This window comes from Leopardus geoffroyi, chromosome D1 (assembly GCF_018350155.1).
Source record: "Leopardus geoffroyi isolate Oge1 chromosome D1, O.geoffroyi_Oge1_pat1.0, whole genome shotgun sequence".
Classification (NCBI taxonomy): Eukaryota; Metazoa; Chordata; class Mammalia; order Carnivora; family Felidae; genus Leopardus; species Leopardus geoffroyi.
In genome coordinates, this window is record NC_059329.1 from 71,285,287 (window position 1) to 71,309,184 (window position 23,898).

The 23,898-nt window shown below is 43.7% G+C and overlaps 1 protein-coding gene across 2 annotated transcripts; it reads left to right on the top strand.

Moving 5' to 3' along the window:
• The first annotated feature begins 16,702 nt into the window (after nucleotides 1–16,702).
• Nucleotides 16,703–21,324, top strand: LOC123602578 (calcitonin receptor-stimulating peptide 1-like). Of its 2 annotated transcripts, XM_045487053.1 has the most exons (5): nucleotides 16,715–16,841; nucleotides 17,825–17,919; nucleotides 18,236–18,373; nucleotides 20,395–20,574; nucleotides 21,125–21,324. In XM_045487053.1, the coding sequence occupies exons 2-4, from the start codon at nucleotides 17,834–17,836 to the stop codon at nucleotides 20,558–20,560; spliced, it is 390 nt and encodes a 129-aa protein (XP_045343009.1). In that variant the 5' UTR covers nucleotides 16,715–16,841; nucleotides 17,825–17,833; the 3' UTR covers nucleotides 20,561–20,574; nucleotides 21,125–21,324. The 2 variants fall into 2 exon arrangements, with proteins under 2 accessions (XP_045343010.1, XP_045343009.1); XM_045487054.1 differs by lacking the exons at nucleotides 20,395–20,574; nucleotides 21,125–21,324 and adding an exon at nucleotides 19,591–19,767 and having other exon boundaries at nucleotides 16,703–16,841.
• Nucleotides 21,325–23,898: the final 2,574 nt, after the last annotated feature.

A 23,898-nucleotide genomic window follows, 5' to 3' on the forward strand; every position in this document is an offset into this window, starting at 1 on the left:
ATAGACCGTACGTTAGGCCACCAATTAAGTCTCAATAGATTTTAAAAGATAGATCTAATAAAAAGTATCTTCTTCAGTTCAAACAGGATGAAGTTAGAAATCAGTAACAGCAAGAAAATTGGGAAAATTCAGAATGTGTACAAATTAAACACATTTTTAAACAACCAATAAATTAAAAAAGAAATCACAAGGAAAATTAGAAAATACTTACACATGAACGAAATTAAAACTCAACATACTGAAGCTTATGGTATGTAGTATTAAGGAGGTGTTAAGGGGAAATTTATAGTCTTAAATGCTTATATTAAAAATCAGGAAGAGGGCACCTGGGTGGCTCAGTTGGTTGAGTGTCCAACTTCAGCTCAGGTCATGATCTCACAGTTAGTGGGTTTGAGCCCTGTGTCAGGCTCTGTGCTGTCAGTGTGGAGCCTGCTTGGGATTCTCTTTCTTTCTCTCTCTGTCCCTCCCCTACTCACCCCCCCCCCCTCAATAAATAAGTAAATAAAATAAAAATCAAGAAGGACCTCAAATCAACAACCTACCTTTACAATGTAAGAAACTAGAAAAAGAAGAACAAGGTAAACTCAAAGTTAGCAGAAGGAAGAAGAATACATGTTAGAGCTGAGATAAGTGACATGGAGGATATACACAATAGAGAAAATAAATGAGACCAAAACTGGCTCTACTAAAACATCAACAGAATCGACAATGTTTTAGGTAGATGGACTACAACAACAACTATAACAACAACAAGCCTCAAATTCCTAAAGTAGGAACATAAGTGGGGATATTACTACAAATTCTGGATAAATAAAAAAGGACAATAAGGGAGTACTATGAATAATTATACACTAACAAATTGAATAACCAATGGTGAAATGGACAATTCCTAGAAATACAAAGCCTACTAAGACTAAATCATGAAAACATAGAAAATTTGAATATATCTACAACTAGTAAGAGTTTGAATCAGTAATCAAAAATCTCCCCCAAAGAAAAACCCTGTATCTGACTGTTTCACTGGTGAATATGACCAAACAATTAAAGGAAACAAAAACCAATCTTTATCAAAATTTTTCCAGAAAATTGAAGAGGAAGGACCCTGATACCAAAGCCAGGCAAAGATACTACAAAAAACAAAAACAAGACAAAAACAAAACAAAACACATAACATAAAACAAACAAAAAACAAAACAAAAAAACCCCACTATAGCCCAATATCCCTTTAATGTCCCACTTATATCAATGAGTATATAAACCACACAGAAAATCAGTAAGGAAACATAGGCCTTAAGTAACATGAACCAAATGGATTTGACAGATATATACAGAACATTCCATGTGAAAGCAACAGAAGCAATGGAATACACATTCTTCTCAAGTGCACATGGAACATTCTCTAGGATGAGTCCTATGTTAGGCCACAGTATAAGTCTTAACAAATGTAAGAAGATTCTAACCATAATTCTAATCATATCAGTATCTTTTCTGAACACAATGGTATGAAACTAGAAATCAATTACCAGAAGAAAACTGAAATATTCACAAATATGTGGAGATTAAACAACATGCTACTGAAAAACCAATGGGTCAAAGACAAAAATCAAAAGAGAAATCATAAAATACATTAATACAAATGAATATCACAATACAACATATCAAAATGTATGGGATGCAGCAAAAGCAGTTCTAAGAAGGAAGGTCATAGTGATAAATGCCTGAATCAAGAAACAAGAAAAACTCAAGTAAATTGTCATTACACCTCATGAAACTAGAAAAAGAACAAACAAAGCCCAAAGTTAGTAGAAGGAAGGACATAGCAGAGATCAGAGTAGAAGTAAATGAAAGAGGGCCTCAAAACAAAACAAAACAAAACAAAAAACAAGTCAGAAGATGAATAAAACTAAGAGCAGGTTCTTTGAAAAGACAAACAAAAATCAACAAACTTGTAGCTAGATCCACCAAGGAGAAAGAGAACTCAAGTAAATAAAATCTGAAATGAAATTGATGATATTACAACTGATATCACAGAAATACAAAGGACCGTAGGGAGACTACCATGAACAATTTTATACCAAAATAGGACAACCTAGAAGAAATAGACAAATTCCTAGAAAATTACAACCTACGAAGACTGAATGAGGAAGAAGCAGAAAATCTGAACAGATTAATTGGTGAAAAGGAGATTGGATCAATAATCGAAAATCTCCCAACAAACAGAAGCCCAGGACTAGACAGCTACACTGGCAATTGCATTCTACCAAATATTCAAAAAATAATCAACACCAGTCCATCTCAAACTTTTCCAAAAAAATTGAAGCTGAGGGAATACTTCCAAACTCACTTTATGAGGCCTAGTTTTACCCGGATACCAAAACCAGAGAAGGGCACTACAAGAAAAAAAAAATTACAGGCCAATATTCCTGATGAACGTAGATGTAAAAATGCTCAATGAAGTATTAGCAAGCCAAATTCAACAATACATTAAAAGAATCACATATCATGATCGAGTAAGCTTTATTCCAGAGATTCAAGGATGGTTCAGCAAATCAATCGCTTTGATATACCACATTAACAAAACAAAAGATAAAGATAATATGATCAGCCTAATATATGCAGAAAAATCATTTGACAAAATTCAACATCAATTTATGATAAAAACTCTCAACAAAGTGGGTACAGAGAGAATATTTCTCTAAATAATAAAGGCCATATATGACAAGACCATAGCTAACGTTATACTCAATGGTGAGAAGCTAAAAGCTTTTCCTCTAAGAGTAGGATGCCCACTCTTACCACTTTTATTCAACATAGTATTGGAAGTTCTAGTCAGAGGACTCAGACAACAAAAAGAAATAAAAAGCATCTATATTGGAAAGAAAAAACTAAAACTGACCATCTGCAGGTGACTGGATATTATTAAATATAGAAAATGCTAAGGACTCCACCAAAATTTTTTTAGAACTAATAAATGAATTCAGTAAAGTTGCTGGATGCAAAATCTATTGACAAAAATCTGTTGCATTTCTCTACACTAATAACAGTAATAATTTCTCAAAAAGAGAAATTAATAAAACAATGTTTACAATTGCATCCAAAAGAATAAAACACTTAGGAGCAAATTTAACCAAGGAGGTGAAAGATCTGTACTCTAAAAACTATAGGATGCTAATGAAATAAATTGAAGAAGGTACAAATAAATAGAAACATACTCCATGCCTATGGCCTGGAAAAATTAATATTGTTAAAATATCCATATTACCCAAAGGAAGCTGTGGATTATATGCAATTCTTATCAAAATTCCAGTGTCATTTTTCCACAGAAATAGAACAAACAATTCTAAAATTTGTATGGAACCATGAAAGACTCCAAATAGCCGAAGTAATTTTGAGCAAGAACAAAACTGGAGGCATCATGTTCCCTGATATCCAACTATGCCACAAAGCTATAGTAATGAAAACACTAAGGTACTGGTATCAAAACAGACACATAGATCAATGGAACAGAATAGAAAGCTCAGAAATAAATCCATGCATATATGTTCAATTAGTTTATGACTAAGGAGCCAAAAATATACAATGGAGAAAGTATGGTCTCTTTAATAAATATTAGAAAAACTGGCTGTTTACATGCAGAAGAATGAAACTGGACCACTGTCTTATACCTTACACAAAAATTAACTCAAAATGGGAATACTTGAATGTAATGCCTGGAAACCATAACACTTCTAGAAGAAAATACAGGCAGTAGTAGACTCCTTGACATCAGTCTTGGTGATTACTTTTTTGATCCAATACCAAAAGCACAGGAAACAAAAGCAAAAATCAGTGTGCGACTATATCAAAATAAAAAGCATCTGCACAGCACAGGACACTATCTCCAAAATGTTAAGGCAGCCTACTGAATGGGAGAAAATATTTGAAAATCATATATCTGATAAGGGGCTAATATCTAAAATATATAAAGAACTCATACAACACATAAAAGAACAATTTGATTAAAAAATAGGCAGAAGATCTGAATAGACATTTTCCTAAAGAAGACATACAGATGACCAACAGGTACATAAAAGAGGTTCAATATCACTCAACATCAAAAAAATGCAAATCAAAACCATAAGGAGATATCACCTCAAACCAATCAGAATGTCTAGTATCAAAAAGGCAGGAAATAACAAATGTTGGTGAAGATGTGGAGAAAGGGAACCCCTGTGCACTGTGGTGGGAATGTAAATTTGTGCAGCCACTATGGGGAATAGTATAGAGGTTCTTCAAAAAATTAAAAATAGATATACTGTATGATCCAGTAATTCCACTTCTGAGTACAAAGGAAATGAAAACACTAGCTTGAAAAGATATCTACATCCCTATGTTTATTACAGCATAGCCAATAAGTATATGGAAACAACTTTAATGTCTGTTGATCAATGAATGAATAAGGTAAAAATGGCATATATATTTGCATATGTATATATATGCATATTTATAGATATTTCAGTCATAAAATGAAATGAAATACTGCCATCTGTGACAATACGGACGATTCTTGTGGTCATTATGCTAAGTGAAATAAGACAGCTCATAGATACAGAGAACATATTGGTGGGTGCCAGAAGTGGAGATGGAGGGGGCAGAAGGGGTGAGGGGGTCAAAAAGTACAAGCTTCCAGTTATGAAATAAATAAGTCACATGGATATAATATACAGCATCGTCACTATAGTTAATAATACTGTACTGCATGTTCAAAAGTTGCTGAGAGAGTAGATATCAAAAGTTCTCGTCACAAGAAAAATATTTGTAACTATGTATTGTGATAGATGTTAGCTAGACTCATTGTAATCATTTTGCAATATATACAAATATTTAAATCTTTATGTTGTACACCTGAAACTAATGATATATCAGTTATACATCAATAAAAATCACTTAAAAACATTTCTACAAAGCTACTGTAATCAAATCTTTGGTGCTAGCATATGGACAAACATATAGATCAATGATTTAGAACAGAGAGCCCTGAAATATACCCTTGTGTATGTACGATCAAATGATTTCTGATAAGGGTGTAACGACCATTCAGTGGGGGAAAGGACAGTCTTCTCAACAAATGGTTCTGGGAAAACTGGATGCCCATATGAAAAAGAATTAAATTGGACCTTTACCTAATATCATATACAAAAACTAACTTAAAATGGATCAAAGACATAAGTGTAACACATAAAGCAATATATCTCCATAAGACAACAAATTCTTTTTTTTTTAAATTTTTTTTTTTCAACGTTTATTTATTTTGGGGACAGAGAGAGACAGAGCATGAACGGGGGAGAGGCAGAGAGAGAGGGAGACACAGAATCAGAAACAGGCTCCAGGCTCTGAGCCATCAGCCCAGAGCCTGACGCGGGGCTCGAACTCACGGACCGCGAGATCGTGACCTGGCTGAAGTCGGACGCTTAACCGACTGCGCCACCCAGGCGCCCCAAGACAACAAATTCTTATAAGAAAACAAAAACTTCATGACATTGGATTTGGCAACTATTTTTTTAAGATGACACAAATGACATAGGTAAAAATTCAAAATGGCCAAGTTTAAAGTGATGAAAAAATTTTAAATTTGTACATCAATAGAAACTACCAACAGAGCAAAATGGCAATTTATAGAATGGAATAAAATATTTACAAATCATATATCTGATAAAGAATTAAATGCAGAAATTATAGAGAATTCTAAAAGAAAAAACAAAAAACAAATATCCTGATTCCAATATGGTCAAAGAACTTGAAAAGACATTTCTCCAAAGAAGATACACAAATGGCCAGTAAGCACATGAAAAGATGCTCAACATAGTTAACCACTGGGGAAATACAAATCAAAAACACAATGAGATACCACCTCTCACCTATTAGAATGGATACTAAAAAAAAATACATAAATAAATAATAAATGTTGGCGGGATGTGGAGCAATTGGAACTCTTGTGCACTTTTTGTGCATGACATGAACTGTAAATGACTGCACAGCCACTATATAGCCAGAATGTAAAAAGGTATAGCCATTGTGGAAATTAATGTGATAGTTCCTCAAAAAATTTAGAAATAGAATTACCACATGATCTAGCAATTCTGCTTCTGGGTATATACCCCAAAAAACTAAAAACAGGGTCTCAAAGAGATATTTACATTCATACATATAGTAGTAGTATTCATAATAGATTAAAAAAAATGGATACAACTCAAGTGTCCACTGATTAATAAAAGAAGCAAAATGTTGTATATCCATATAGTGAAACATTATTCGGCCTTAAAAAGGAAGGAAATTGACACGTGCTACAACATGGATGAAACTTGAAGACATTATGCTAAGTGAAAGGAGCCAGTAAAAAAACCCACAAATACTGTATGATTGTATTTAGATGAGGTGCTAAAAATACTACAAGAAATAGAGACGGAAAGTAGAATGGTAGTTGCTGGGACTGGGGGGAAGGGCTCACGGAGTTATTCTTTCATAGGTACAGAGTTTCAGTTATACAGGATGAAAAGGAGTTATGGAGATGGATGGGGGTGATGGTAGCACAACATCATGAATGTATTCACCACCAACCTGTACACTTCAAAATGGTTAATGTGGTAAATTTTATTTTATGTGTGTTTTACCACACACACACACACACACACACACACACACACACACACACACACAGAATTGTGGGAAGAAAACACCTGCCAAAATGTAAAAAAACAAAACAAAACAAAACAAAACATGACTTTCTGACCATGATCTCTTAAGTGCTTACTCAGGATCTCTTTGCTCTGTATTTACACATAATTCCAACAAGTTTTGTTTCTGTTCTATTGAGTACAGATTAATTGAGTAGTTGACCACAAAGACCCCTTTTATACTTCTTGACTGGGATTTCCAGGGTTTCAGTTAATGCCTATTGGCTGTTTCTATACCATTATACCAACCTTGGCTTTTATAGTTTCTGTTTGGTTGTTTGTTTCACCGCATACCCAATGAAAAGGCAAGTGGAGAGAATGTTGCTAAAGACAGTTACAATGACATCAGCTAGAAGAGATCCTTGACAACCCGATGGGAAGAAATAAAATAAAATAAACATAAAAGTATATAGTTGTTAGACATCAAAAAGAACCAACAGCATGATATCTAGTTTGGGGTTATCAGCCCTACATGTGTTACTCCCTTGAGGACAGCACTGTATTCAGGTCAACACATTAAGTGACGTTTTTTATGATGGTATCAATGAATCCTCAAGAAAGCATTTAAATTATGTTCCCTTTACTGTATTTAAGAAGGGAGAGGAGTGTGCAATGCATTTTACCTAGTTTTCGATTCAAGTTGGTACAATTTGTCACTTCCAAGGGTAAGTTTTTGTTATAATGATAATAACAGCCCCTACTCTTGAGTGCCTCTCCCATGCCAGGCAAGGTGCCAGGTGTTTAAGGTAAATGGTCATTAATCCTGCTGGACAGTGAGCCTGCAACATGGCCAGGCATGCATCTGACAGGTTTCTGGAAAGCAGATTCCTTCTACTGTGGCTTTGGCAGTTGGTTTTATTTTGAGAATTAAAGATACAGTGACTTCCTCTTAAGAAGGCAGAGTATGTACTGATTTCCTTTAACATATTGAGCTGATGCAGTTAGATAAGCTTTAGCAACAACAACAACAACAACAACAACAACAACAAAACAGCAATAGCCACCACTTTTAAGTATCTGCTCTGTGCCAAGCAACGTGCCTGGTCTTTAACATTTATCTTTATCTTAATCTTTGTCTTTACTCCTGCTAGGTAGTTATTACATATTCCCATTTTATGTGGTGAGAAACACTGGTTCCAGGGGAGTATCATCTGCTCAAGGACAACAGGGAGTGACAGAGCCAAGACTCAACCCCAGTTGCAATAAGATTCCAGGGGCGCTTGGGTGGCTCAGTCGGTTAAGCGGCCGACTTCGGCTCAGGTCACGATCTCGCGGTCCGTGAGTTCGAGCCCCGCATCGGGCTCTGTGCTGACAGCTCAGAGCCTGGAGCCTGTTTCAGATTCTGTGTCTCCCTCTCTCTCTGCCCCTCCCCTGTTCATGCTCTGTCTCTCTCTGTCTCAAAAATAAATAAACGTTAAAAAAAAATTAAAAAAAAGATTCCAAAGCCATGCTCTTACCAACCCCAGACAACTCTGGTTAGAAAGGAAATTCACTTAACTGCACCTTATGGTTCCTGAACAGTGCCCTAAAGGAGTCACCTCTGCAAGGAGCTTTCTGGTACAGTGGAAAGGTTCCTATTTCTATCCCTCTTCTCCATGGAACAGTGTTTTCAGCCAGGGAGAGGAGAGCCATTCTGTATCGTGTGAGTCTGAGCCAAGGGAGAATTTTAATGATCGAAGAAGAACCCGGCCAGAATAATTTCTTGACGTCACCAGCTGAGTCCATCCACCTCTCAGAGTGACCTGGTCCTCCTCCACCACACTCAGTTATTTCCCTGGCAGCTGAGGACACCCTAAACGTGGTCTCTGGAACCTGGAAGGAACCTCCCCTGGTGCCCAGAGCAAAGAAGGTGCCTGAGGGTTGGGAGAGCAGCCCTTGGTGCAAGTTGACTCCACTCTGCAGCAAAGTCAGCTGGGTTTTCTTATTTTCCCACTGTGAGAGTCCAGGAAGGTCGCATGAACACAACATCCCATTCCTTCATTCTGTCATAAATGTCTCTCTCATTCCCTGTGTATTCTAAAATCCACTGATGTCATCCCTTTGGTTCTAGGCTCTTCTGGCTGTTGGAAGGCTAGAGCTGATTAGAGCTGGGTATTTCCCTTCCCCCTGGTCAGTTAGGGATGATGATATTTCAGCACATTAGTCTCTGGTTAGCTGGTTTCTCCTGAGGGCAGGCCTTCTGAAGAAGCAGCTCTGGTATATTAAAAAAGTGGTTGGATCCTTTCCCCTCCCTCTCTAGGAACAACACTAGGTGATTTTTCTGTTATTCATTTTGAGAACTGGTACAGCTCCAGGAGGTAAATCCCACCAGTGGATTTTTCTCTCACATGTACTGTTGAGAACCTGGTCAAGTTCCTAGGGGTAAAACGCACATTTGTGGGAGTTTCCTATGAATGAGTGTCTGTCCCTGGAGTTTTTAACTCTCAGAGTTGTCCACACTGAGCCTCCAGCAGCTTGCTGGTGACCTACCCCAGCACTAGCTCCAAGCACTGAGATTTGCCCTTGTTGAGCATTTGCTCTGGTAAGACATTACTCCCTGCATTCATCTGCCTCTGCAATCTTGAGGGCAAAGGTTTGCTATGTGTTCACCTCTCTTAAGCATCCTGCAGGGGTTGTTCTTTTCCCCTCAGTCTCTTCAGCTTTTCACTTATTGTTAGGACAGAGTGGCAACTTCCATGCTCCCTCCTTGGAGAACCCAGTGCAATCCATTTTCAGTGGAGATTCTCCAGGAAATTTGACAGCTCTGACTTTTCCCCAGGTTAAAGAGAATGAATTTGTGGTGTTGTTGCTATTGCTCCTGCCGTTGTTGTTGTGGTTTTGGTGTCATTGCTGAGTCTGTATCATACCCAAGCTGTGTAGAATTAAAGGAGCAACCCATTCGGTGTAATCCTTTTAAATGCATGAAAACTCACATAAGAATTTCCAACCAGGTACAAGACTCTGGCACACCCTGATAAATCCTCTTTTAAAACACTTTAAATAAAAAAGTGCAGGAATCTGATTCAGAAGAATGGAAATAAATGGTACAGGTAGAGTTTATCAGCTTGCTGTAAAATCGTTTTTCCAAACTCGATTGTTTCTAATGTACCCTGATTTCCAGGTATAAAGCTATGAAATAAGATCATGATATCAGAGGTCAAATGGACAAATGGCTATTTTATTTTATTTTATTTTATTTTGTTTTATTTTAAACCAACTGTATTATTTTTTAAATTCTAGTGTAATTAACATACAGTTTACATATTACATATTAGTTTCAGGGATATACATATACATATACATATCTATATCTATCTATCTATCTATCTATCTATCTATCTATCTATATAGTGATTCAACAACTCTATTCATTACTCATCACAGTAAGAACCTATTCACTCATCTCTCCACCCACCTCCCCTCTGGCAAGCACCAGTTTGTTCTCTATATTTTAGAGTCTATGTTTTGGTTTGTCCCTTTTTCTTTGTTTGCTTTGATTCTTAAATTACACACATGAGTGGAAGTGTATGGTATTTATCTTTCTCTGAAGGATTTTTTTCCACTTAGCATTATACCATCTAGATCCATTCATGTTGTAAATGGCAAGATTTCATTCTTTTTTATGGCTGAGCCATATTCCATTGTATCTATATACCACATCTTCTTTTTTTTTTTAAACTCTTTTTTAACGTTTATTTATTTTTGAGAGACTGAGAAAGAAAAAACATGAGCAGGGGAGGGGCAGAGAGAGAGGGAGACACAGAATCTGAGGCAGGCTCCAGGCTCTGAGCCGTCAGCACACAGCCCAATGCGGAGCTCGAACCCACGAACTGCGAGATCATGACCTGAGCCAAAGTTGGACGCTCAACCAACTGAGCCACCCAGGTGCCCCTATACCACATCTTCTTTATCCATTCATCTATCAGTGGACACTGGGTTGCCTCTATATTTGGCTATTGTAATAATGCTGCAATAAACAGGGTGAACTTGTCTTTTCAAATTAATGCTTCGCATTCCTTGGATAAATACTGAGTAGGGGAATTACTCGATCATAAGGTAATTATATTTTTGGATGTTTTGAAGACCCTCCATACTGTTTTCCACAGTGACATTTTGCATTCCCACCAACAGAGCATGAGGGTTCCTTTTTTGCGACAATATCACTAACTAATCTCTTGTTTCTTGGGTTTGTGATTTTAGCCATAATGACAGGTGTGAGGCGGTATCTCAGTGTGGTTTTAAATTTTTTTTTCAATGTTTATTTATTTTTGGGACAGAGAGAGACAGAGCATGAACGGGGGAGGGGCAGAGAGAGGGAGACACAGAATCGGAAACAGGCTCCAGGCTCTGAGCCATCAGCCCAGAGCCTGACGCGGGGCTTGAACTCACGGACCGCGAGATCGTGACCTGGCTGAAGTCGGACGCTTAACCAACTGCGCCACCCAGGCGCCCCTCAGTGTGGTTTTGATTTGTATTTCACTGGCGATTAGTGATGTTGGGCATCTTTTCATGTGTCTGTTTGCCATGTGTAGGTCTTCTTTGGAGAACTCTCTTTTCATGTCTTTTGCTCATTTTTTAATTGCATTCTTTGCTTTTTGGTGGTGAGCTGTATAAGTTCTTTCTATATTTTGGATACTAATCCTTTAATGGATGTATCATCTGCAAATATCTTCTTCCATTTAGTAGGTTGTCTTAGTTTTGTGGATTGTTTCCTTCACTGTGCAGAGCTTTTTCCTTTGATGTAGTCCTAATAGTTTGTTTTTGTTTTGGTTTCCCTTGCCTGAGGAGTCCTATCTAGAAAACTGTTTCTATGGCTGACATCAGAGAAACTACTACCTGTGCTCCCTTGAAGAATTTTTATGGTTTCAGGTTCACATGTAGGTCTTTATTCCATTTTGAGTTTATTTTTGTGTATGGTGTAAGAAAGTGCTCCAGGATCATTCTCCTGCATGCAGCTGTCCAGTTTTCCCAAAACCTTTTGTTGAAGAGACGATTTTTTCCCATTGCATATACTTGCCTCCTTTGTCATAGATTAATTAACCCTATAATCGTGGGTTTATTTCTGGGCTCTCTACTCTGTTAAACTCATCTATTTGCAGACAGACTGACCTTTAAAGTAAAACTTGAAATGGCTGGAAGCCACCCTAGCACCTTCTGGGTACAGACCCTGATTCTTGTCACACATCACCAGCCTGTGGTTTGTAACCACGAAAGATTTCCGAGTGAGGAATGAACATTGGCTTTGAGGGCTCAGGGCACACATGGCAGCCAGAGGGAAAGTCCTGAGCCTGCAAAGTGAGGTAGCCATGAAGTTGGCCACTACAGCAGTCATCTCTTAGCCATTCGTCACCACTGCACTGGAGGAAGTTATGGCTGGTTCTCTCATCACCAAAACGCAGTCCACGGATGTACATATTTACAAATGATTTCATAGGGTTCTTATTTAGAAACTTCAAGACTTGGAGTGGAAATCATTTCTGTCAAAGTATGTGGCACCTGAGAGAAGTCCCCTATGACTGCCTCAAGTGGCAGAGTCCAACCCTCCTGCCATCCAGTATCTGCTTGCCGCCTTCACCAGTTTGGCCCCGCACCTCCAGGTGGAAAGCTCAACCTCAACTGCTGAGCCAAGGTCCTAGACTGAGTCAGCAGTGGTTGTCTGTGTAGCCTCTGGCATGCACTCACTGAGCCTGGGATCCACCATCCTGAGCCCTGTCCCTTGCTCTGCTCACCAATCTTTACTCTGTGCCTAAGCACACTTGCATCCTATTGACCATTCCCCGGGTTCCCCTGCAGCCTTGCCAGCATAACCTGCACAGAGTTCTCCAGCCCCAAGCTTTTGTTCCCTCATTGCAGTGCCGCGCCAAGAGTTAAAAAGGAGGCACTCTGAATTAAAGACATCTTGGAAGCAGGGTGTCCCTGAGCACAGAGGCCACCAACCTGGGAGAGGAAGAGATGCGGCACAAGGCAGATGTGTCCTAAAAACTGAGGCTTTTGGGGACCGAGGAGGGGGGTGCACTGTGGTTCTGGTCACTCAGGGCACACTCGGAGCGGTTTCTGCCTGGCTGGGGTCTCTGCCTGCAAGCACAGCCCCGTGATGCAGGCCCACCAACCACGTTCACAGCCCGCCTTATGGGCGGGGTATTTGCAGCCCGCGGCACCTGCAGCGGTGCTGGGAGAGTGAGTAGAGCCTGAGAATCACACACTCTGCTCTTAGACTGGGAGATTCTGGCAACAATGCACAGCTTCTTTCTAGGCACTCTACCTGCTCAGGGCAGCAAGTCTGAACCTCCGACCTTCCCGGCGAGCTTGGAGTAGAAAGATCAGGTGGAGGGGTCCTAAAGCCCTCCAGGTGGGTTGGGTCCTGGAGAGGGTTGAGGTGCTGCATAACCGTGTTTCGGGAGTGCGCTTAAAATTGAGAGTTAGTGCAGGTATGATGAGAGCAGATCGTTGTCAGGCTGCGTGTGCAGGCGATCCCACGAGAAGCCCAGAGAAGTTTCAAGGATTGCCTGTCTCAGTTTAAGCCATCTGCACACAGAAAGGTCTGAACGTGTTCCTTGCTTTCACTTGATAATCAGGCATGTAGCTCAGTAGAAAATGGTTTTGGATTTATTTTCTCTCTTTAAATTATTTCGTGCAAGGAGAATGAGAGGATAGTCAGCGGGACTGAGGTTATCCCTGACTTGCTGAAAATTCCCAGCTCAGCTAACAAGGCAGGACAGGACGAAAGTTAGTGGGGATTCCGGCCCCAACCAAAATTGGTGACACACAGGACCCAGAAATACCAACTGACTGTCCTCAGTCTGTCGTCCACGAGGGCATCGGTCAGATCGCTGGGGGCACAGCCCACAGACTACCTACAATGCGGGTACTAGGGGTGCCATGGTCCTTCTTGAGAGGGGTGTGTAGGGGGTCTTACTGTGTCCTGTGTCGGAGGTGCCCCTATGGTGAAGGCATCCGCTACGCTCATGGACAAGGTCTTGTCAGGGATCTGATTGAGGTACCTGTGAGGCACCTGTAGTCTTAGTTGTACTGGCAGATACCTTCCACCATGGCGGTGATGGCTGTAGGGGTCCCCTGATTGTGTGAAGGGGGCTGGAACTGGCTCAGAAGATGATCAGGAAGTTGTTGGCTGTTGATCTTCTAAACTTCTTGGAGAATGCACTTCCGTGGTTTGTTCACCCAGGCTTCCAGGCAGCAGTGTTCAGGGCTTTGTGGGAGATGATCTTGTGGGACCTGGTGCTGGGCTCTGTGTCCAGCCAAGAGCCTGTGTACTCAGGAGCTGACAGCAGGGAGGAGACATTGCTACCGTTCCCCCAGCTGAGGTCGTGGCTATGAGGCCAAAGACAGGGTCTAGAGTCCCGATGCGGACGGAGCCCACACGTGGGTCCTTTCACTCCACGTTACGAAATAAGATTACAAAATCAATCAAGAGCAAAACAGTCAAATTGCTATTTTAAAATCAGTATTTTCCTTGGTGTTTTATTTTTTAAAGTTCTTTATTTTGAGAGACGGGGGGGGGGGGGGTGGAGAGAGAGAGAGAGAACAGGGGAGGGGCAGAGAGAGATACAATGTGAGATAATCCCTAGCAGTCTCGGCAGTGTCAGCACACAGCCCGATGCAGGTCTCCAACCCAGGAACCGTGAGATCCTGACCTGAGCCGAAACCAAGAGTCCCTGCAAGTAACAAACTGAGCCACTCAGGTGCCCCTTCCTTAGCGATTTATATATTAGCCTTAAGTTGGGAGAGGATTTAGGGATAGCTGGACATAAGCTAGCAATCTGCACACACGAAGGTCTAAATTTCCTTGAATTTACTTGGTAAATCAGGGGTGGACTCAGAGAACAGTTTTGTAGCTCCGAACTTACTCCTTCACGTTGGGGGCAGCACCAGGAGTTAAGAGCGAGGAATGCTGAATAGAGCATCTTGGAAGTTAGGTGTCCCCAACACAGAGGCACAAAATTGGAAGGGAAAGAGACGTGGCAAAAGGCAGGTGTGTTCTATGAAACGCAAAGGCTTCTGGGGACTGAGGATGGGGATGCACCGTTGCCCGGGTACGTTGCCCGGATCACATAGGACGTACCCGGGCAGGATTTCTGCTCTGCCTGGGAAAACCACCTAACTGGGGTCTCTGCCTGCCCGCCACAGCCCGTGATGCAGTCCTCACCCACTGTGGCTGGAATACCAGACTTGCCGCCACGGTTATGCTTGCCGCGCTGGGAAAGTGTATAGAGGCTGAGGCTTGGACGCGCTGCTCGCTCACACCCGGAGATCCTCGGAACAGTGAGAAGCCGCTTTCTCGGCACTCTCTGTTCGGAGGGCAGGAAGTCAGGACCTTGGACCTCCGGGCAGGAGAGGAGTGAAAGATCAGGTGGAGAGGTCCTAAAACCCTCCAGGTGGGATAGGTCCCGGAGAGGATCTGGTGCTGAATAATTGCATGTTAGAGAGCACTTTTAAAATTGGGAGTTAGTTTGGTGGCACAGGGCGGCTCAGTCTGTCGAGCATCCGACTCTTGCTCAGGTCACGATCTCCCGATTTGTGAGTTCGAGCACTGCATCGGGCTCAATGCTGTCAGCCTGTTAGCACATAGCCCGCCTCCAATCCTCTGTCCCCCTCTCTCTGTCCCGCCTCGAATCCTCTGTCCCCATCTCTCTGTCCCTTCCCTGCTTGTGCTCTCCCCAAAATAAATATTTTTTTTTTTTTTGAAAAATGAGAGTGAGTGCATTTGATGAGAGCAGATCAGCATCATGCCATGTGTGCACGCGATCCTATGGGGGAGAGACTCGGAGGCAGGCTGGGCTGCGATTCAGAGAGAACCCACAAGGTGTCCCGTGTGTCAGATCCCTGTGCCTGCCTGAGCTCTGGGGAGTGGGCACATGATTTGGAGACAGAAGTGAGTTTGTGTGTGTGGAAGCTTTGAATGTGAGTGTTAGTGTCCGCAGGGACTCTTCAGTACCTGCAAGCATTCTCTGCTCTCTAGAGGAGGACTGAAGTGCGGGGGATGTGGGCGCAGGGCTGGGACTGCACGCCATTGGGACAACTTGGCAAACAGCAGCCGGAAGCAAGGGGCAGCTGAGCAAATGGCTCCAGCAGGCTGAGGACCTGGGGTGATGGATAGCGGATAGGAAGAGGGAAGGGCTGGAGGTTTGTTTGGTGGCTTGGGAAGCATTGGTGCCTTACACACTTATGCTGAGGCACAGCGGGGCTCTCCACTCCTACGCATGTGACAGACCACTCAGCAGGAGTCCAGGAAGCCACATAGGGTGGGAAAAAGGAAAACCGATCGCGATTTCACAGAATCCCCCATTTGGGCCTGAGTGTTCTTCTAAATCTCTACCTTGTTATGGGACAGGTACATGGTTACTAAGGACACCACACTGTCAAAACGGGACTATGGTCCCCATTTCAAAGGTGAGTACGTTGAGGTGCTAAGAAGTTACCTGCCCTTGATTCTATAGCATGGAATTGGCACAGCTGGAATTGAGTTCTGACAAAGTTCTTGCTATCACTTCTATCTCTGACTTCCCGGGAGCTCTGCCCCTCAGAGTAATTCCAGCCCAGAATCAACACTGATGCACGTTGTCAACCCTCCAAGCCTCCACTGGACGGGGGTTGGGGGTGGGGAGGTCTTGGGTCAGACTTGAGAAGCCAGGATTCCCTGCTTCCTGGATCTTGCCCCGTAAGAAAGCAAGCTAGGGACGGAGTGGGGCACATGTTCAAAACCTGTGCAGTGGAACTGCACCGGTGAAATTTACCATGACATCAAACTGCCCTCAACTTCCTGCTCACTTTATAAGGATGTTCCTTCTTGGTCCCATCCCTCTCCCTCCCTCCACTTGCATCAATGACCTCAATGCAAATACAAGTGGGATGGTCCCGCTGAATGTTCTAGGTTCTAGACGCAAATGGGTGACACAATCCATCTGGGGTACGTGATCTTTTCCCTCATTGGTTGCTCAGAGCTCCTGGACCCCCCCCCCCCCCCACCCAGACCCAGAGCGGCGGGAATAAGAGCAGCTGCTGGTGCTGGGAGGCAGCCGAGCCACTGCTCTGCTCAAGTGTCCCTGACACTTCCACAGCGCCATCGCCCGACGCCAACGCTACCGCAGCTGCCACCGCCTGAGCTCCAAGCCACCTGCTGCCTGCTGCCAGGTGAGCCCCGAGATTCCTGCCTTCGCTGTTTGATTCTCTCTCTCCCTCTTCTTCTCTCCCTCTTCTGCATTAGTTGTTCTTGTATCCGCTCTTCCTGCCCATCTTTGAGTCTCTGGGCACTTCTGTCTGGGTCTCTTCGTCACAAAATCTGTTACTCCGCTATTCAAACCCCAGGTACACTGAGCTGTCTCAGTTCGGAGACTTCCTGCTTTAATCTTTCCATCAGTCTCGCTGTCTCTTGCTACACTTGCGCTCAGGACGCTGGAGCTCCGCAGGCACTGTGCACACAGTAGGACACAAGGGTGCTCACGGGATCATGTCTTATGCCTAGTGGTCCCTGGGAAATCGGTTCGGAACCTGGACCAGCGCCAGTGGGTGGCAAATAGGTGCAATGACTAGGGGCCGGCAGCCCGGGAAGGAAAGCCCCAGTAGTGAGTCCTGGGAGCTTTTTTCCTGGTTTCCAGGAGACTCTGCTAAACTTGGTTCTTGCAGGGGATTCTCTACTAGAGTGCAGAGCAGGTGAGCAGTAGTATTTGTTTCTTCAGTTTCCCTAAGATTCCAATGGGACAGATACTCCCTTTTTAGCTAACTCCCCCCCCACCCGCCCCCCACCATGGCCAGATATGATCAAAAGCCCTACACAGGGAGTACAGCTCTGGGTAGGAAACAGGAGATTGTCCCAGGATTGTCTTCAATGGAGACCTGGCCAGCAGGTAATGTAGTGTGTGAGGTGGTGGGGAAGGGGCTATGGACTGAGTCCTCTTTCCCCAGTTGTCCTGCTAGGATAGCTTGCTTCAGTCTCACTGGATCTTCCCACAGTCCACTTCCCCAGTGAGGAAACACTGGGGAAAGGAATGGCATTACCAGCCTGAAGCCACCATGCCAGGGAGTTACAGGTAGAAAGAAGCAGGACCAGAGTCCAGGTTCTTGGGCTCATGGAACTTCAAACTGGTGCAGAAAATGACATTATTTTTCCCTTGCAGAGAAGCGCCATGGGCTTCTGGAAGTTCTCTCCTCTCCTGGTTCTTGGCATCTTGGCCCTGTACCAGGTGGGCATGCTCCAGGCAGCACCATTCAGGTAAGCCAGCCCTGCCTGGAGGTCACTCCTCTCCCACTCCTCCTGGGACCAGACAATTCCATTCTCAAAATTGTGGTGTGCTGAAAGTTTACCAACTGGTGAGCCGGGCAAAGGGGAGTGTATATTTTCTGATATAAGGTGTGTAGCACATAATTGAAAAACAGCACTGATATACAATATTCTTTATTATAAATTTCAGATAACTCATTGATCTCACAGAATGCTTCTGGTGCTTTTACTAGGAAGCCTGGGTGCTTATCTTGGGAGAGACAGGGAGCGACCCAGAGCTTCTATTGTGTTTTCTTCCCCTCCCCAGGTCTGCTCTGGAGAGTCCTCAGGATGCTGCTATGCTCAATGAGGAGGAACTGCGCCTCCTGCTGGCTGCAATGGTGAAGGACTTTGTGCAGAGGAAGGCCAGTGAACTGCAGCAGGAGCAGGAGACCGAGGGCTCCAGGTGAGGATCCCCACTCCACTTGGCTCAGGGCATCCCCTCCCTCCTGTCCTGCCAAGGAAGGCATATCCTAAGAGGTAAGACAGAACACGGCTGGACAGGAGGCCAGCACACTGCCATGGCTCTCCTCAGCCTGGGGCCCAGCTATTCTCACGCACCACTGAAAACAGAGGTCCCACACAGAGACTATGGTTAGACCACATGTAAAAAGATCCATTTCTGAAAGCAATTGGGGAAGGTATGAAATCCCTCCCTCCGGAAACTGGTCTGAAAGCACTGAGGAGACTTCCCAGCATTGGAGGAGTTAGGACTGGTAAGTGTGAGGCCAGCAGATGGACCCCACAGATCCCAGGAGATTTTAGAAATTGGTTTCTCTTTGTAAACCTGCACTTGACCTTCTCTCACATCCACATGGAGCCTTCATTGCACATTTGCAAGGTGAAGCCAAAGGCCTTGCAGAGGGTGGGGTCAGGTAGAGCAGTACCTGAGGTAGGTCTGGGGGCTTGAGATGTGTAGGATCTGTGGAGACGTGCATGTTGTCATGGGGCCAGACGCCCTTCCCCAGCCCCTCCTCCCCGTGTCCCCTGAGCCTGGAGCTCACGCCAGCCCCTGGCCCGGCCCCGGCACTGCCTGGCATGTGCTGCACCTGCATCTACCCTAAGGACCTCTCTGCAGAGCAGGGACTGAGAAGCATGCGGAAGGCTAGGAAAGGGCACCCCTTCCCCGCTGCAACCCTGCCCCACGCTGCCCTGGCTCAGCAAACCTCGGAGTTCTCCTAATGGAGGATGTGTGAGCTGCCCTCCTGCCTGCCCCTCCTGCCCCCACTCAGAGTGCCCCCTCCCTGGTCTAACCTTCTGGGCGATCGCCACAGGGGCAGACCTGGTGCATGGTACCACCTGGCATGTCTTTTCCCTGCAGCCTGGACAGCTTCCGAGCTAAGCGGTGCAGTAATCTGAGCACCTGTGTGCTGGGCACATACACACAGGACCTCAACAAGTTTCACACGTTCCCTCAGACTGCAATTGGGGTCGGAGCACCCGGCAAGAAAAGGGTCATGGCCAGCAGCTTGGAGAGAGACCACGGCCCTCACGATGGCATGACCCAGGATGCCTATTAAACCCCTCCCTCTCTTTTCTAATGTCCTTTCTTCCTTCCTTCCTATGTCGTGATACGTGTGGTCCTCTCGGGTTGCTGGTTATCAGTGGCTTTCTTTATGGCAGTGGATGTCTGGAACCTCAGATGGCAGGAGAGCAAGAGGAACAGGCCAGAAGAGAATCACGCAGGAAGAGATGGGGGGCAGCCCTGTGCTTCCCCTGAGGAATCACAGCACGGCTTCTCAGTCCTGCTTGTGAATGTGTTTGCCGATGGGGAATAAAAGTATATTTCTCAAAAGACCTGAGCGGTGGTGGTTATTGCTCTGGCCCACACCACAGGCTTCCCAGATTCAGGGACCTGTGCTTAGAAGTAGCCTCAGCCCTGTGGTAGCTGGGTGCAGGGTGGAGTAGCTAGTCCTTGGACCAACCTCAAGTAGGAAGAACAGGAGCAGTAAAGAACAGGTAAGCACCTCGGGGACCCAACGCTGTAAAATCGCCTTTTCTTCCAGGTAAGTCGGGGAATTTTTGTATTTCTAACAAGGGATATTTGATGCCTTTGAGTGGGATGTGACTTCCAGACAATCCTCGTCTTAGGATCAGTTTGGGGCCATAATTCTCTGTGTCTCATAAGCCTTACTTGATTTGCAGTGTATTTATACAGGAAAGACAGGCTGTTACAGCTCTGTGTTCCATGGCCACTCACCCGGAGCCACCTTGGGTTTTCTGACACCCCTGGGAATGTCTGTGGGAGTGATCATGGCATTTTCCCCAAGAGCCTGTGTATTTCTGCAGTGATAATTGTGACTGAGGAAAGACACAAGGTTAACTGGTGCCTCTCAGAGCAGTAATTTTACGATGATGGTTCTATGTGGCAGGTATCTGTTCCAGTCTCTAACAGGTCTTCTGTTCTTTTTCCACCTTGCTAATCAGAGTCACTGTCCAGAAGAGAACCTGCAACTCTGCCACCTGTGTGGCTCACTGGCTGGGAGGCCTGCTGAGCAAAGCCGGAAGCGTGGCAAACACCAACTTGCTGCCTACCTCTATGGGCTTCAAAGTCTACAACAGGCGCCGCAGGGACCTTGGACTTAAGCAGTAAACAACTCCAGGAAGGTGACTGTCCTTGTACTGTCAGATGGGAGGCTGGAAAACTGGGTATTGCAGGGATGCAGTCCACACTTTAACCCTCCCTAAGCTCACGTAGTAGAAAAATCCACAGGGCAATGTGCCCAACCAGTGTCTGGAAAGAGAAGAGGGAATTCCAGTAGCTGAAACTCCTAAAATTTAGGTTCATTTTCCTCCATTTTCCCAGTATCTCCCTGTGATACTGGGATAATCTGCTAGAAAATACAAATCTATTTAAATGTCTGTCCCATGAAGTTATAATTATGAATATTCTATCGTTTGAGTTTGAAAGGTAGGGACATACTTTTGGTATATTTACATATGAATTCAGAACATACATTTGGAGTCAAGAATTATTTGCCTTCTATTAGCCATATGACCATGGGTCACACATTCTTTGAGCTTCAATTTCCCTATTTGTGAATCAAAGGCAACAATATCTACTAGCTAGTATTAATATAAGAGTAAATGAGATAATAGATTTCAATATTTTCACAATAAAGTTACAAAATTCTGTCTGTTATTGTTTTTTTTCCAGGTCATCATGAAGCGAAGTCTACTTTTAATTTGTAATGAAAGCAACTCATCGGATACAGAGCATGGAAGACATATATAAATGCATGCTTAATATTAAAAACATTCTCTTTAGTTTGAAATAAACTAAAGCTGTGCTCGCTTCGGCAGCACATATACTGAAGTAAACTAAAGCTAACTATGAAATAAAATCATTGCAAAGACCTTATGTGTATCTCGTTGTATTGATTGTTCAATAAACGTAACAGCAGGTCTCACTGGCTTATCTGGTGGCAAAGGTGGGCCCCGTCAGCCTACCTTTTGATGTTGGCGATCCTGTTAAACCTCAGGGGGACGTGGCATAGCTGCCGGGTGGGTGTCTGGGGATGCATAATAATGCTTGTGCCCACACAGAACTCTTTGTTTGAAAAAATACTGTCACTGGTGAACTTCATTAAGATGAAAAAAAAAAAAAGAGGTTTTAAATACACTTAACAGGCGTCCCTACTGCTATTTATGGTGTTTTTCCAAGGAAAGCCTAAAGACCTGTGAACACTTTGTTGACCAGGCTGACCACGAAGCAAAGGCAACATGCTTGGGATGGGATAGGTCTTCTGTATCCTGTATCTTTAGCTTTTAAGGAAACACCTTTAATGGAACAAGAACTCGAGACATCTCCAAGACAATCCACCTTCATGTTCAGAGATCCCTAGCACCAGAGGTTCTCTGTGTACTTCCCCTTGACTCAGCTTTGCCACTGCCCATCCCTGCCGTCCCTCCCCATAAGCACCCTTCATACACCTTATAGCCTGCAAAGCCCTTTAGAAACAATGGCTCAGAGTCTGAAATGCAATCACACTGACTGGAAGGCCTGGAAAATTCATCAGGTGCCATCCGACCAACTATTCTTATTCTCTGAGGTGCTGAGAACAAAAGTATGATGCTCAAAAACCTCCAATATTTTTTTAAGTTTATTTATTTATTTTGAGAGAGAGGAAGCATGAGTAGGGGAAGGGCAGAGCGAGAGGGAGAGAGAAAGGATCTCAAGCAGGATCTGCACTGTCAGCACAGAGCCCAACATGGGGCTCGAACCCACAAACCAGGAGACCATGACCTGAGCCAAAGTCGGATGTTTAACTGACTAAGCCACTCAGGCACCCCTAAAAACCTGCAATATGTTTAATAGGGACATTCAAACATTTACAAATGCTAATTGAGTGGCTGTTATTTACTGGACACTATTTAAGGCACCAGGATAGATCAATGAACAGAAGGGACAAAACTCCTTATATTCATGGAGCCTATATTCTAACTGGGGGATATTAGGGTGATATATGCTGTGGCACCAGAGATGCTCATTAGTGGAAGGAATCTGGGATGTCAGAGTTTATTGCCTTATTTGATGTAGGAATTTCCCAGCGTCAACAACCCTCACATCTACTGGGACTGTCAGTTACGTGCTGCTGACTCCCAAGGTGACTGAGCACCCAGTTTCACTGGTGGATAGTCAGTTAGGTGAGGTTCTTTAGTTGGTAAAGTCACCCCCTTATATCCACTGACTCTAATGATTTCTCAGGAGCACACAGAATATGACCCTTGTTCCCATTCAGTCTGTATTCCACACTGTTGCCCAACTGGCGCTGTAAAGGTAAATCACCCAAATGTCTCCATTATGCACAAAGTATTCCACTGACTCCCCACTTCATGGAATAAGCACCTGGATCATTGTGGGGACTTCCAAGGTCTACACTGATCTTCCCTCCCTCCTCTCACCACCAGCCCCATGACCTGTCTGGCCTCATCTTGTACTTCCTCTCACACACTGGCCTTACTATTCCTCAACCCTGGCACCTACCCCCTCAAGTGTTTGCTCTTGCCTCACCTGTTGCACAATGCTCTAACCCCATGGCCCCATTTCCTCCAGATCTTTATTCAAATATCACCTACCCTGGCCATCCTTTCTGAAATTGTACCTCACCTTGCCAACACACCCTAACCCTCTTCCCTCCCTTTTTTCTCTGTCTTTACCATTTATTACCTTCTGTCAGAGTATATATTATCTATATTTTTTATTTAATGTTTGTACCCCATTCCATAAACCATGTCAGTACCACACGGACAAGGATATGGCTATTTTGTTAATTGCTGAATTGCCAATACACAGAACAGTATGCCTGGCACAAGGTAGGACTCAAATATTTATTTATTGAATGAATGAGAGAAGTAATGGAGTTATGTCTTCTTTTTTATGTTCATGGTCAACTACCAGGTCCCTCTGGGTCTGATTTTCTTCAAGCCAAACTGTCCAAGGGCCTTCATCTTCAGTGAATTCGGTCACCTAGAGAGTGACTCCTTCAAAAGCCTGAAGGCTTCCGCAGTGGCCACCAGTTATCAGTGACTCTGCCTCCTGCCTCCACAAGGCCTGTGTCTTTAGTTTGAGCACCCTTCTTGCTCTATGTTTCTCCTCCTCTTTATTAATCTGACCAGCTTTGCTTCCTCCCCACGCTGTAAACAGAGCAGACAGGCAGGGTGCTCTCTAGGAGTAATACCTATGACTAGGAAGTCATATCAGGAGGGGAAACAGATGAGAAACCATTTCAGTCTGGGATCCAAGGCAACTTCACCATAATAAAGCCAATACTGCATTGAATTCCCACCATACTTCTCAATGGACTCAGAGCTCACAGAGTGAAAGAGTGTGACCAATGTGAACTCTCCAAACAAAAGCAGGGTGCACTGGCTCAGAACTTTACGAAGCGCTGTAAGGAGTGGGTGAGGAATCAAAGCACAACATGAAGA